The 13,810-nt window shown below is 48.9% G+C and overlaps 1 protein-coding gene across 4 annotated transcripts in view; it reads right to left on the bottom strand.

Annotated features, from left to right (window-relative positions):
- Positions 1-10,103, bottom strand: part of FBXW10B (F-box and WD repeat domain containing 10B) — a 34,558-nt gene extending 24,455 nt beyond the window's left edge. Inside the window, exons 1-7 of one of the 4 annotated variants that reach the window (XM_086686080.1) lie at positions 9,113-10,102; positions 6,671-6,844; positions 5,944-6,141; positions 5,717-5,844; positions 4,813-4,935; positions 2,164-2,273; positions 434-634 (exon numbers count right to left, since the gene is read on the bottom strand). In XM_086686080.1, coding sequence (XP_086542206.1) covers positions 434-634; positions 2,164-2,273; positions 4,813-4,935; positions 5,717-5,844; positions 5,944-6,141; positions 6,671-6,844; positions 9,113-9,617 — 1,439 coding nt within the window. In that variant the 5' untranslated portion in view covers positions 9,618-10,102. Of the gene's footprint in view, positions 1-433; positions 635-2,163; positions 2,274-4,812; positions 4,936-5,716; positions 6,142-6,670; positions 6,845-9,112 lie in introns of all 4 variants that reach the window. The other 3 variants (XM_086686078.1, XM_086686079.1, XM_086686077.1) reach the window with 3 other exon arrangements.
- Positions 10,104-13,810: the final 3,707 nt, after the last annotated feature.

Below are 13,810 nucleotides of genomic sequence, written 5' to 3' on the forward strand. Positions count from 1 at the left end.
GGGGCACCTGGGTGGCTCAGTCAGTCAGGCATCCGACTCTTGATTTCGGCTCAGGTCATGATCTCATGGTTTGGGGGAATCTAGCCCCGCATCAGGCTCCACACTGAAATTGCAGAGCCTGCTTCGAATTCTCTCTCTCTCTCCCCGCCTCCTCTCCCTCTCAAAATAAATAAATGACCATTTTTTCAAAAAGAAAATAGATCTGATCATTGTTATAAATCTATCTCATCTTGTTAAAGTTTAAACGATATACAAATTAATTGGTTTTTACCTTGCCAAAAAAAGAAAAAATGTTTTGGGTTATTTGAGAAGTCGGTATCATTTAGGGTACCTTTTCGCTAAACACAAAAAGGAAAAGGCACGCCTGCTTCCTCCACAAGCTGACTTTAGGCGTTGGGTGGGGTGGGCACCACAACGCCCTTGGACCACTCACCTAATACTCAGGTCATAACTTCCGCTCAGTAGAAAGTTCTTCTTCTCACACAAGAAGAGGGCGTGGACACTCCCGGCGTGGCCTCGGAACGCGATGGGTACCTCCTTTACTTGTATGACATCTAGAAGCTGGATCTTCCGATTGGATGACACTGCTACCAAATGTCCCCCAGAGTAGTGAATGATTCTGTTTCGGTCCCACCTGAGTTACCGGAGGGGTGGGGTGGGGGTGGAAAGGATGATCCATGAAAGAAAAGTTAGTGTCCCTTCCAGCAACTCACTTAGTACGACGGCTGTCACCTACAACAACGGTATAATGGAAAGTTCGGGGCCTTCCAACAAGGAATGTAGCACAAGGGACCCCTACCTTATACCATACCAAAAAGTCCTTTCAGGCAAAATTTTTTTTAAAAATTTTAATATAAAAAAATTAATTTTCCAATCATAAGATTACCAGCCAATGGATAAAGTATGAGCAAGGTGACCCAACCATGTATTGTCTGAATTGAGACATTTTATCGTGAAAGGGGACACTCACTATAATTACTCCAGGCCCACGGAGTGAAGTGGGATTATTTCAGCAAAAGGGAGGTGGTCATGCCTGAAGATGAGAATTTGTGATATTTTTGTCCTCATTACTTGTTATACCTAGAGCTCAATCAGCCATCATCTCTTCTAAGGGGCACACTTATCACCACGCGATCCATAAAAACTCAACTTTTTGGGGCGCCTAGGTGGCGCAGTCGGTTAAGCGTCCGACTTCAGCCAGGTCACGATCTCGCGGTCCGGGAGTTCGAGCCCCGCGTCGGGCTCTGGGCTGATGGCTCAGAGCCTGGAGCCTGTTTCCGATTCTGTGTCTCCCTCTCTCTCTGCCCCTCCCCCGTTCATGCTCTGTCTCTCTCTGTCCCAAAAATAAATAAACGTTGAAAAAAAAAAACAAAACTCAACTTTGCCTTTCCCCTATCTTCTTGGTCTTCGCCCTACTGACTGGTCAAGATGTAATTTGTTAGTCAGATTCACAGCCAGAAAGAAAATAGAGAGAGATGGCCTTTATGAAACCTTACGAAAAAAGAGCAAAGTCCTAGGCCTAAACTATGGCAGAGAGCCGATCATTAAAATGTCTTCTTACGGCATAGACAGGTGACATCACACCGTGCGGTTATCATAAGCGCCATTTTCATGTTTAACATGGAAAGATACCCATGGTACTTTGCCGGAGTGGATTACAGAAACACGTATAGCATAACCCCATTTTTATTTAAAACTTGTAGGTATAGTACACGCAAGAACAAAATTCTAGACTAGACATGAATATTAATGGTGGTTATCTCTAGATGACAAGATTGTAGGAGGTGTTGGCTTCTCTCGATACATTTGCTGGCATTTGGTGGGTTTCTTTTTCCCAATAAGCACACCTTCCTTCTAAAAACTAGAATAAAACAACAAAAATATTCAAAAAAAAAAAAAAACCACGGTAATTTCACGCACATGACTTGTGCAAAGGATGGTCGACTGGTGTACCCAAAATTATAATGGGAAAGTGCCCTCCACCCACTGCCGAGAATGGTCCAAAAACCCAGCACCTGGTTTCCGAAGGGGATCTCATTTTAGTTGGGAGCTGGAGCTTGAGGTCAGGAAGGATTGCCTTTTCCAAGTGAACCGGGTCATGGGAATCCTAAGGCAGCTAATTCAAGGGTCCCTGAAGACTCGGATTCTGACCCCAGTACCTACGTGTCAGAGAGAATGCGGATATTATAAGTCCCACAGAAGACATTTCTCTCCTCCATCTGGACCTGCTGAGTTTCCTGGTTCTGGTATGCGGTCCACAGGTTGTAGTCATTCTAACAAGGGAACACTTGGAGTCAAAGCACAGTGGCAACTTCACCCAGGGCCCCAAATATGCACCCCCTGAGGTCTTCCCTGGCCAGGACATAAGGGCCCAAGGACTCTGCCTCTTTGGGCTGTGGCTGCCACTACGTGCTGATAGGGAGAGGTCAATGAGCAGGCACTAGATTCATCCACGAGTTAAAAAATGGTGAGTCAAGGGTCCTGACTCATCCTGCATCACTTTGTATCTTCTGTGTGTTCTGGTTCCTTCCGTGAACTCTCGATATCGCCGACAGCTCAACTTTTCCAAAAATGAGCTCACGGAGGGTACGTTCACAAAATCGAGTCACAGGTGCCCTTCGACTGTTTTGCAGAAGTCCGGGCTTCATGTTTATATTACGTATACCTGACTCTACAAAGCGTACTCATGGGAACTCAAGCCGTAGGCAAAATCACAGCTACAATCTCCGTGCATTTGTGCCTCAAAGTCTGCACGTATATGCAATCTTCATTTCTCCCTACAGCTGCCTCGTAAAGTACATCATTTGCCCCACAAAGCATTCTCATCATTTTACAGATGAGATATATCTGAGCCTCAGAGAGAGGAAATCAATTGTATCAGGTCTCAACAAGGGTATTTCCCTTCCCTTTCTAATAGTTCCTTCCTTCCTTCCTTCCCTCCCTCCCTCCTTCCTTCCCTCCCTCCCTCCTTCCCTCCCTCCTTCCCTCCTTCCTTCCCTCCTTCCTTCCTTCCCTCCCTCCCTCCCTCCTTCCTTCCTTCCTTCCTTCCTTCCCTCCTTCCTTCCTTCCCTCCTTCCTTCCTTCCCTCCTTCTTTCCTTCCTTCCTTCCTTCCTTCCCTCCCTCCCTCCTTCCCTCCCTCCCTCCTTCCTTCCTTCCTTCCTTCCTTCCTTCCTTCCTTCCCTCCCTCCCTCCTTCCTTCCTCCCTTCCTTCCCTCCCTCCCTCCTTCCTTCCTTCCTTCCTTCCTTCCTTCCTTCCTTCCTTCTTCCTTCTTCTCTGTGCCTCCCTCCCTCCAACATACACTTTCTGGACCACTGTGGCATGCCAGACGTGCTAAGTTCTGGCACAGATGACTCAACTGGACTCTCACTCCTCTTTCCAGCCATTTCTAGGAGGAAATGACAACCATGCCAGCAGGAAACCCAAAAAATAGGGTGAGTTTATCATGAAAGCAAAAAAGACCACCACATCATGTTCGCGTCTGGGAGTCCCCCCTGGGAACATCTCTCTTCCTTCTTAGCCTTCTTCTCCATACCTGTAGACTCCTCCTTGGGATGCCCACTTTTCCCAGCTCAATCTCCCTCTTGATCTTTAACCAAATAACGACGTCCACCTAGAAGTCTCTCCCCAGAATCTGTCAACCTGCCTCCCCTCCAGTGTCCAAGCAGCTCTGATATCCTGCCTTGAACTAATCAAGACGTCCTTGACTTCTCATGACCTGGGCTGGAATTCCTTGGCTCTCGTTCATCAACTAAGTTTTCAGAGCCTAGGAGCTGCATGGTGGAGTCATTGGAGGAAAAAGACCCAGTTCAAATCCCAGCTCTACCACCGACCAGCTATGAGAACTTAGGTGACTTTTCTAACATCATAGCCTTCGTTTCCACATCCATAAGTTGGGAGCAATGATATCCACTCGATCTACTGTGAAGATCAAGTGAATGACGTGTACAAAGCCCTGGGCACACCATTCTTGGCGCCCCGTTCAAGCTCAGTACCCATGGCAATCACCATCCCTCGGAGGCACTCCCCTCTACCTTTCCCTTGGAGACACTTCACTGCCTTGTCTTGCTACTTCACATGCTTTCTTCTGTTGACCACAGTGCTTTACCTGTTTCTCTCTCTTTTCTTAAATTATAACGTTCCTAAAACAGGGGCGCCTGGGTGGCTCAGTCAGTTAAGCGTCCAACTTGGCTCAGGTCATGATCTCACAGTTCGTGAGTTTGAGCCCCATGTCGGGTTCTGTGCTGACAGCTTGGAGCCCGGAGCCTGCTTCAGATTGTGTGTCTCCTTCTCTCTCTGCCCCTCCCCAACTTGTGCTCTGTCTCTCTATGTCTCTCAAAACATAAATAAATGTAAAAAAAAAAAAATGTATAAAATGAGTGAATGGGCCAACTCAAAGATTTAAAAAAAAAAATGCAGGTCAAATTAAGTCCACAAAAGTGTCTGTCTTCTTTGGCCCATGCCTTTAAGAAAAACAAGAGCTGTCCCATGATAATTCAGATTTCTAACTTCTTTTGAAATTCATACTACACGGTTTCCTTATGAGAAGCTATGGTCTGGCCGTGGGGTTGGAAGTAAACGAAGAACCCTGAGAGGACAAGCAAATCCATCCGCACATTTAACAGCTGAGGAATTTAAAGCTGACGGAGAGGAAGTCGCTTACTTAAGGACACACAGCACACAACTCCGGTCTCCCTTAGGGAATGTCACCTCCCATATCCTATATCCACATGCTATAGATCATGTATGGTCCCATTTCCTGTACCCCTCACAGGAGGGCCGAGTCTGGACCCCAGATGCCACCGCAACCCACCTTCATTCTCAGTTTCCATTTCTGATTTTTCGCACGCATGCGTTTCCCATCATCTGTCATCTTAGGAACCGGGATAAGAAGCTTGTTGGCGTAACTAGGTTCGATTCCCCCTGTGTAGGACCCCTGAGGGAAAAAAGATAACGGGAAATGGCTACTATTCTTGGTCCTTCCTCTCCAAGAGGGGTGCTTGGCAAGATCTGAAAGATGGGTGAACTCTGGTGGAGGCCTGGCCGGTGAGGCCGGTAGCACGTGCAGATTGGCTTAAAGTGGCTCCTGAATACCAAACAGCCAGAGCCAGACCAGCAAGAAATGGCGAGCGGGTCTCAGCTTCCCAGAGGTATGGCCTGCCTCCCAATGCCTGACTCTTCTCGTCTTCTGCTATGGATCCCTGCTGGGAAAAACTCAAGCTACCAAGAGTCCATGATTCGGGGTAAGGCTTCGGGCAGGAAACAGAGATAAAAAATTCCGAAGATGGATACTACCCGGAAGACTTGCATTTTAACCTAAACACATACTTACTGGTCTCTGAAACATCTGTGCATCATATGAGACTGTTCCAGAAACATACTCATGGCTTTCTTATTGCACATGCCACAAGATAGATCTCTGGCGGGGGGGGGGGGGGGGGGGGGGGGGACAAAATGGCCTGCTCTGTGACGTTTCAGAAAGACTCTGCCTCTCTCTTCCTGAGAGGTTTCTATACATGTCGTCCCTGCTAGATGCACAGACAATGCGGGTGGTGATTAACGGGTCTGGACAAACAGGAAGTTATGGCTAAAGCCTAACGGGGAGCAGGAGGCCAGCTAAGGGTCCACCGAAGAGATCGGAAAGGTGCACTGTCAGGCCAACCTCAACGTGGAAATGAGGCTGGTTTCCAGATCAACCCCTCGCGGCCAGGAAGTACCTGCAAGAAGGCGATCTGGTTCTGAATGAAAGTATGCATGGAAAGATCCTTCTTGACCTGTTGGGCCAGCGCAGCCCAGTGCTGGCTCACAAAGGCACACCTGTTCAGGCTGTTTTTATCCAGCAGACCTGGGGGGGGAAAAAAAAAAAGATGACGGACCTGGGAACCTCCCATCAGAGCCATGATGAAGAGTGTCTTGAGAAATCCCCCAATTCGCCCCAGCATACTTAGAATATACTTGGAGAGGTGGATGGGCAGGTGACAGATGAAGTCTCGATATTTTCTGGCCCCAGAAGACAGGTCTCGGACCACATCCAAGTCAACCAACAGATCGGAGGGGGCGCTCTCTGCCTTGGACCTGCCTGCTTTTCTGGAAAACAGCCGGTTCATCTCAGAAATACACTGGAGAGAACTCTTCCATTGTCCTTTGGAGGAAAGCCAGAGAACGGTGCAGGGTGGGGTTGTCTCTAATTCAGGCCAAGAGAAGCCCTCCCCAAACCCTCTCCCCAGAAATAGAGCTCATCATGGTCCACCCTTAGACTACTGGATTTTTGTCATTTCTTCTGCCAAAATGGAAACAAGACCTCCCAAACCAAACACACAAGGGCTTTGCAAGCCTTCCCAGTTCAAGGAGATGCCTATAGTGTATCAAACCCTGCCCGATTCAGGTGAAATGGCATTGTGTCTGGCACTTCCTTTAAATTACCCCAAGAGGGGCGTCTGGGTGGCTCAGTCGGACATCGAGTCGGGTCATGATCTCGCGGTTTGTGGGTTCGAGCCCCACGTCGGGCTCCGTGCTGACAGCTCAGAGCCTGGAGCCTGCTTCCGATTCTGTGTCTCCCTCTCTCTCTGCCCCTGCCCTCTCTCTCTCTCTCCCTCTCTTTCTCAAAAATAAATAAACGGGGGACTTCCCAGTCTCATACCTATTGGCTTTCCTGCTACGGGCTGACTTACCAGCGTCAGATGGTCCACCCCCCATATTTTCAAGCAACCCTTCTTTCCCTGGAGATCTGGACAAAGGGAAGGATGTGTTCTTGGTTCCGGCTGCCCGGCAGACCTGCGAGGTCTCAGACTGGTGGTGGTCTTTCTCCGGGAAGACAAACACATCACTGGTGGACTGACTGAGCCCTGAAAACCAAAAGGCCAAGACAAGGGTGCTCCTTCATGGGGTGTGTGGAGGAAAGGAGGTGGAGGAAAACAGTTTTCTTTCTACTGCCCTCTTTTCAATCCACACAAAATGGACCAAGCCGGTTATGTCCAGTTTTATCCGGGGGAGCCCCCGAGTTGCTATGCAAATACTGCAGGAAGCTCCTTGTTGGATTTTGCCGACCCACAATGCACACTTGCAGTTCATGAGTTTAAGCCCCGCGTCGGGCTCTGTACTGACAGCTCAGAGCCTGGAGCCTGCTTTGGATTGTGTCTCCCTCTCTCTCTGCCTCTGCCCACTCTCGCTCTCTCTCTCTCTCTCTCTTTCTCAAAAATAAATAAACATTAAAAAAAATTTTTTTTAAGAAAATTTAATTTCTGGGTCACCTAGGTGGCTCAGTCGGTTAAGCGTCTGACTCTGGGTTTTGGCTGAGGTCGTCATCTCACGGTTTCGCGGGTTCGAGCCCCGCGTGTGCATGTGTGTGCATACGTGTGTGTACGTGTGTGTGCATGTGCGTGTGTGTGTGTGTGTGTGTGTGTGTGTGTGTGTGGCCTTCTGGAGTCTGCTGGCTCCTGGCAGGAGCACCTCGAGATGGGACATGTTCAGTCAGGGAGGCCTGGTTTTCAAGTCCCTTTATTTGTCGCCTAGGCTGTGTCACTCAGATTCCCTGAGTGTTACTTCCCTAACACGCCGAAGAAACCCAGTGCCATGTATGGGAATCTAACTGTCCCCTGGGTCGTCTAGCTTTGAAACTCTTTTGGATGCGAATCGTCTACAAACATGACCACAGAACAGGCCTCATGGACATTTAGGAATTCCCCACCTTCGTGGGCTCAGACACTGAGCCGCGGAGCCGCTGAGGCTCCTCCCTCTGACACTCCTCCGTCCGATCATCTGATCCCTCCTCCCGGGTCTTCTCCAACCCCCAGCCCCCCGCGGAACCGGTGATGGACCCCTGTCTAATCCCTTGCCTCTTTTCTGGCTTCTTTTGCTTTCCGGATCCAGCTGGCCAAACATGTCCAAGACCTTCTCACCAACACCCTAGACCAATGGCTCTCAAGGTGAGGACCCCAGACCGCCACCAGCAGCAGCAGCTAGGAACTTAGACATGCAGGATCTCACGGCTGCCACAGACCTGCGGAGTCGGGACCTCTGGGAGAGGGTCCCAGTCCCCTGCGTTTTCAAAAGCCTTCCCAGGGATTCAGATGCAAGGTAAGGTTTGAGAACGCCTGCCCTACCCTTATTTGACCCTCTTGCTACCTGCCGGCTTGAACACACACCACGTCAGGTTGGATTTTATGCAGGCGCAAGCAGTATGGCGGAATGAATGGGAACAAGCCCTGCGTTTTGACCTCTTGGCCCGGTTTCTGTGCAGTGCAGACTGAAGGGCAGAACAATTCAGAAGCTTCCCCCTCACATCCCTCCCAAACCCCATCGAATCCCAAACCCACTAATGCAGGAGCCACACTAGCAATGAGTATTAGAGGCACGGGCCAGCCGTAACTGGGCCTAAATCCCTTGCAAATGCCGGACAGTTAAAAGTTCTGTACTTCCTGGGGCGCCTGGGTGGTCAGTCGGTTGGGCGTCCGACTTCGGCTCAGGTCATGATCTCACGGTCCGTGAGTTCGAGCCCCGCGTCGGGCTCTGTGCTGACAGCTCGGAGCCTGGAGTCTGCTTCGGATTCTGTGTCTCCGTCTCTCTGTCCCTCCTGTGCACGTGCCCTCTCTCTCTCTCTCTCTCTCAAAAATAAATAAAACATAAAAAAAAAGTTCTGTACTTCCATAAAAAGCATTTGCATTTTGGGGCGCCTGGGTGGCGCAGTCGGTTAAGCGTCCGACTTCAGCCAGGTCACAATCTCGCGGTCCGTGAGTTCGAGCCCTGCGTCAGGCTCTGGGCTGATGGCACGGAGCCTGGAGCCTGTTTCCGATTCTGTGTCTCCCTCTCTCTCTGCCCCTCGCCCGTTCATGCTCTGTCTCTCTCTGTCCCAAAAAGTAAATAAAAAAGTTGAAAAAAAAATTTTTTTAAAAAGCATTTGCATTTCATGCTTTTCTAGAAGGAAGTCACATCCTGCAATTTCTCCTTTGGCAAACAGGACCGCATGTCAGGACAAGGAGCTCTATCCTGCGTTCTGGAAAACCTGAAGCTTTTCTACCTAAGCCTGGCCACACGTCTGGTTCCTTTACAGGCTCCTGACGTCTGGCTTCCTTACCTTTGGGGGCCCTCTGCTCTCCCCCTGTGGCCTTGTTTACCTGCGACATTGCTCTGCTCTCTCAGGAACAGGACTCTGATGACATTGGCAGCAGTGAGCAGTAAGTTGGGGTCACACATCTGGAACAGCAAGAGCGTGTAATTTGCCTTCGTCCAGTGCGTGCTGTTCCCGAACCAGTACAAAATCTCCCTCATCTTCTGTTCGACTGTTTTATCCAACATCTGGTTCAAGGAGGACCTGCTGATTTTCCCCTCCTTCTTGCTGAGGTTGATCCGGGACCGGCTGTAGGTGAAATCCTTCCCCTGCGTGGCCTGAAGGATGTTCTGGAAATAGTGTAACAAATACAAGCTATCCAACTGCTCCAGGATGCTGACCAGAAACCTCCTTTGGGGTATCTCACCGATCCTCCGGAACCACTGTTTGGTAGAGAAGATCTTCCAGGTGAGGACACATGTTTCACACTTCTGGCACACGGGGACAGAGCTGTTTCCCTTCTCACAGCGAAAATGGGGGGCATTCCTGAGCCTCAGTTCCAAGTTTTCCATGATCCTGAGATGCCCAGCGCATTTTATCCTTGTCCGTTATCAGCCCCACCAAACACCACGGGAGCAGGAAGCAGCTGATGAATATCCCAGTTGAGCCTTTTCTAGTATAAACGTTTCCCAGAGAAAAAGGTAAAACGCTGCGTCGGATGGAAAGCTTATGTCTCCCGGAAACTGCCGGTAGAAGCCTGGCTTTTTGTACTGACCTCCTAGGAAACATGGCTTTACCGTAAATCTCCTAAACCGGGCACTGCTTAGGTGGAGGCAGTTGCTGTATATTCTGAAAGAGCTGGTCATCTCATTTCTAGAACCACAAGAATCTGTGTTGGTCAAATTTAAGTAACATATGGGTCCTTCTTAAAGGAGAAAATATATACTGTGGAGCCTGGTGTTGAGCTCCAATGGATATTATTAGTAACGACTTACAAATATTCGTGGATGTGAAATTGGATGTAAACTTAACGTTTACAGCTGTTTGGTTATAAGCTGGCTATCCCAATGATCCTGAATATGTTTATATTCATTTTCTTTTCTTTTAATTTTAGAGAGGGGGTGAGGAGAGGGGCAGAGAGAGAGAGAGAATCTCCAGCGTGCCCCACACTCAGCACAGAGCCTGACATGAGGCTCGAATCCGTGACCCTGGGATCATGACCTGAGCCAAAATCGAGTCAGATGCTCAACCGACTGAGCCACCCAGGCATCCCTGCCTTCATTTCCTAAACTCAGCATCGAACTGAAAACACAAATGTTTAAAAGAAACTTGTTTGACTGCTTCAGAATGCTAACCAGAAACCTGGGCAGAGAAGCACTCCTTAGCGGAAAAGTTTCAGTTAACCTCAATCACATGCACACACACGTGTCTGGGAGGCAGCACTACGACTGAACTCAAGGGGGTCCCCGCTTGGGTTGCATGAAATTGAACACAACCCAAGAGGTGTTTGAAAGCCGAGAACTTTTGATGAGTTGTTACAAGTAAGGAGACAGGGAGAAAGCTCTCAGAGGACTGTGTCTCCCTGGGGTTAGGAAGGGAAGCTTTTATTGTGTGTTGGGGGCGGGGCAAGGAGCTTGCATATGCATTAAGGATTTATACATATCCCATTACTTAGGCGTTTCGGTTCAATTGCTCATGCCTAGCGTGTCCACGTGCCAGTGCATACATCATGTTCAAAAACTGGCAGCAAATTCCACCCGCAGGAGATCTTGGCAGTAGAACAAGCTAAAGGTAACTTCAGGACAACTTGGGGGGGACAGAGGGGGACTTTTGTGCAGATCCTTAGCTCCAAACCGGCTCAGACTGGCTCACGTAAGGGCTATCAGGTAAAATACCTAGCAAGGGACTATCAGGGGAGAAACAGCTGGCTGTGCAGCTCCTTGGCAGAAACTGTCGGTTCTGCAAAACAAAACTCATTCCTTCCCCACTTTTGTCCCTTCCCTCCCCTCCTTCCGCTGCTAGCTTTCAGCCCTCCGATTTGAGTACCTCCCCCTTGCATCCCAGCCAACAGAACAGCTGAGTGGTGAAGAGTGAGGGGTCTGGGGTCAGACTCCTGGGTTTGGACCCCAGCCCAGCTGCTTACTAGCTCTGGATATGCATGCACCTTGCTTAATCCCCTACGCCTCAGTTTCCTCATCTGTAAAACAAAGAGGATGATAGTTCTTACCACCCAGAATGGTTTTTTGAGGACTAAATGAGACACTATAGGCAAAGCACTTAGATGATCGCCTGTTACATAGGTCACCCTCAGTAAATGCTAACTATTGTCCTACTGCTGCCATCATCATGGTCGTCATTGGGGCCACTGTTCTGGGCAGCCAAGCAAACAATGCCAGCTACTATGTTTATACGTGTGTATGTGCATACATTGATGATGAGGGGGCGTGGGGCAAGCTGAGGGCAAAATACAGGCTGGCACCCCCACCCCCACCCCCTCCAGGTGGAATGTGTGTGATATTCCTCGGACAAACCTGACCACCCAAGAACAAAGGGGCTCAAGTGCTTGCCACGGCAACGTGGGCAACTAAGGCAAATGAAAAATTAAATTTCCTTGCTGCCTACAGTCCATTGAGAAGTCCTTGAAACAGAGTGACCTGCCTCTAGGAGCTCAGCTTCCCGGATGATGACGCTTTGCTAGGGGCAAAAGGGAATCTTAGCTTAACTTACCCCAACCTCGAGGATCCTGTAAGTCTACTTCCTTTATCTCAGCTCCCCCAAGATACATGCTGGCAATCATACTCCAAGCTTATGGCCCCCCGATATACATCTGAAGGGTCTCATGACTGAGGTTTTATGAAACAGTAATAAATGCCATTTCCCTAGCAAGAGCTAGCCCCTCAAGCTGCTGGAAACCTTGCTTCCAAAATTCCTTAGAGACTTATTCTATCCCTGACCCCTCCCAACCTGAGGGTATATAACGAGTTGCCCGTCGCGACCCCATGCAGCTCTTCCTGCCCACGGGTCCTGTCCCCGTGCTTTAGTAAAATCACCTTTTTGCACCAAAGACGTCTTCAAGAATACTTTCTCGGCCATTGGCTCCAGACCACCCCACCATCGCCCCCAAAACTTCATCATTGAGATGCATGTAAACAAAAATAACGACTGTGGGGGCACCTGGGTGGCTCAATCGCTTGAGCATCTGACTTCAGCTCAGGTCATGGTCGTGAGTTTGAGCCCCACATTGGGCTTGTTGCTGTGGGCAACAGAGCCCACTTAGGATCCTCTGTCCCCCTCCCTCTGCCCCTCCCCCGTTTGCACACACTCTCTCTCAAAAATAAATAAACATTAAAATTTTTTTAAATGAGTGCGTGTGTGCATAGTTTTTAAAAGAATAAGGACGTGAAAATGGCAAACGTATTTCCTGAGACCTTTACCCCTTGCTGTTGCTTATGATCCATTCAGGAGTGATGATGTGGATCGTTGGACCCAACCCCTCTGAGTGCACGTCGTCCTAAGGCACCCAAAACAGAAGGCTTCTGCAGTCAGTTATGACCCAGAAAGAGACCAGGGGCTCATCGGGCTTTTCGAACATTCTGAGCAACAAAATCCCGTCTGCAAATCGTATCTTCCGAAAAGCTCTATGTGTAACGTAGACAAAAGCGAAGTTACATTAGCATAAATGTATAAGTTCCAAAGTTCACTTGTTAGCAAGGCAATTACGGACAGCAATGGGGCTCTTCGGATGAAGACAAAACCTTGAAACCTGAAGTTAAATATGACAGACACTGTCTTCCATCAGCTTTACAAGCCACAAAGTTTGATTAGCAGCTGCTCCGGGAATCCTAGAATCCATTAGAAAAATGTTTGGGAATCACCATTAAGTGCTGACGTATTCAGGCTGAGTATCTGCAAAGTGTCACAAAAGTTCCCACCAAAAAAATACCCACACAACACACACACACACACACACACACACACACACACACACACACACACACACACTGTGTATGTGTAGATCTACACGCAGAGAAAGAACAAATGTAACAAAGTGCTAATAATCGGTGAGTGTGGGTGAAGAGTATACGAGCGTTCATTGTTCAGGTCTTTTAGTTTCCATGGGTTTGAAAGTTTTCCAGAAAAATAAAGATATAATGCTAAGTTGGAAAAAATTACTGTAATAGACTATTCCCTGACGATTACCACCCAGCTCACCACTGCAGCCAAAATGTCCCTGCGAACGTTGGGCAGCCCAGAAAAGAGCTTCCAATGCGCATGGAGACAATTCTGCTGCAGACAGTTCTAGATTTCAAACACTGATTCTGGTACGTAGGAGCTGTGTAATCTTGGGTAAGCTGCCTGGCCTCGCTGAGCCTCCGTTTCCCCACCTTACTGATGAGGATGGCAGAGATGAAGGCAAGTAATTCGATTGGATCCAGATGCGGGAGACCAGTTAGCACCTGCTCTTGTTGTTACAACTGTTATTTCCCTAGATTAAGCCAAAATGCCTGCAGTAACGGAGCATTTCTGGTGCCCACGTCTGGAGACCTGGCTCAGCTAGAGGAAGCCATTGGGTGTCATTGCCTGGGTTGGTGGCAGTGGCAGTCTGGCATTCGAGTCGGGGTTAGGGACAGGAATCGGGCTGGGAAGGAGATCCGATCAAACAGCCCAGCCTCTTCTATCTGAATCGGTATCGGGAGAAAAGGTGAGAGCAGGATTAGCCTCTCAGCTATCAGGGAGGCCAGGAAGAGCAAGTACCCCAGACACA

The sequence above is a fragment of the Puma concolor genome, chromosome E1 (assembly GCF_028749965.1).
Source record: "Puma concolor isolate L17-30 chromosome E1, mPumCon1.1.hap2, whole genome shotgun sequence".
Lineage (NCBI taxonomy): Eukaryota > Metazoa > Chordata > Mammalia > Carnivora > Felidae > Puma > Puma concolor.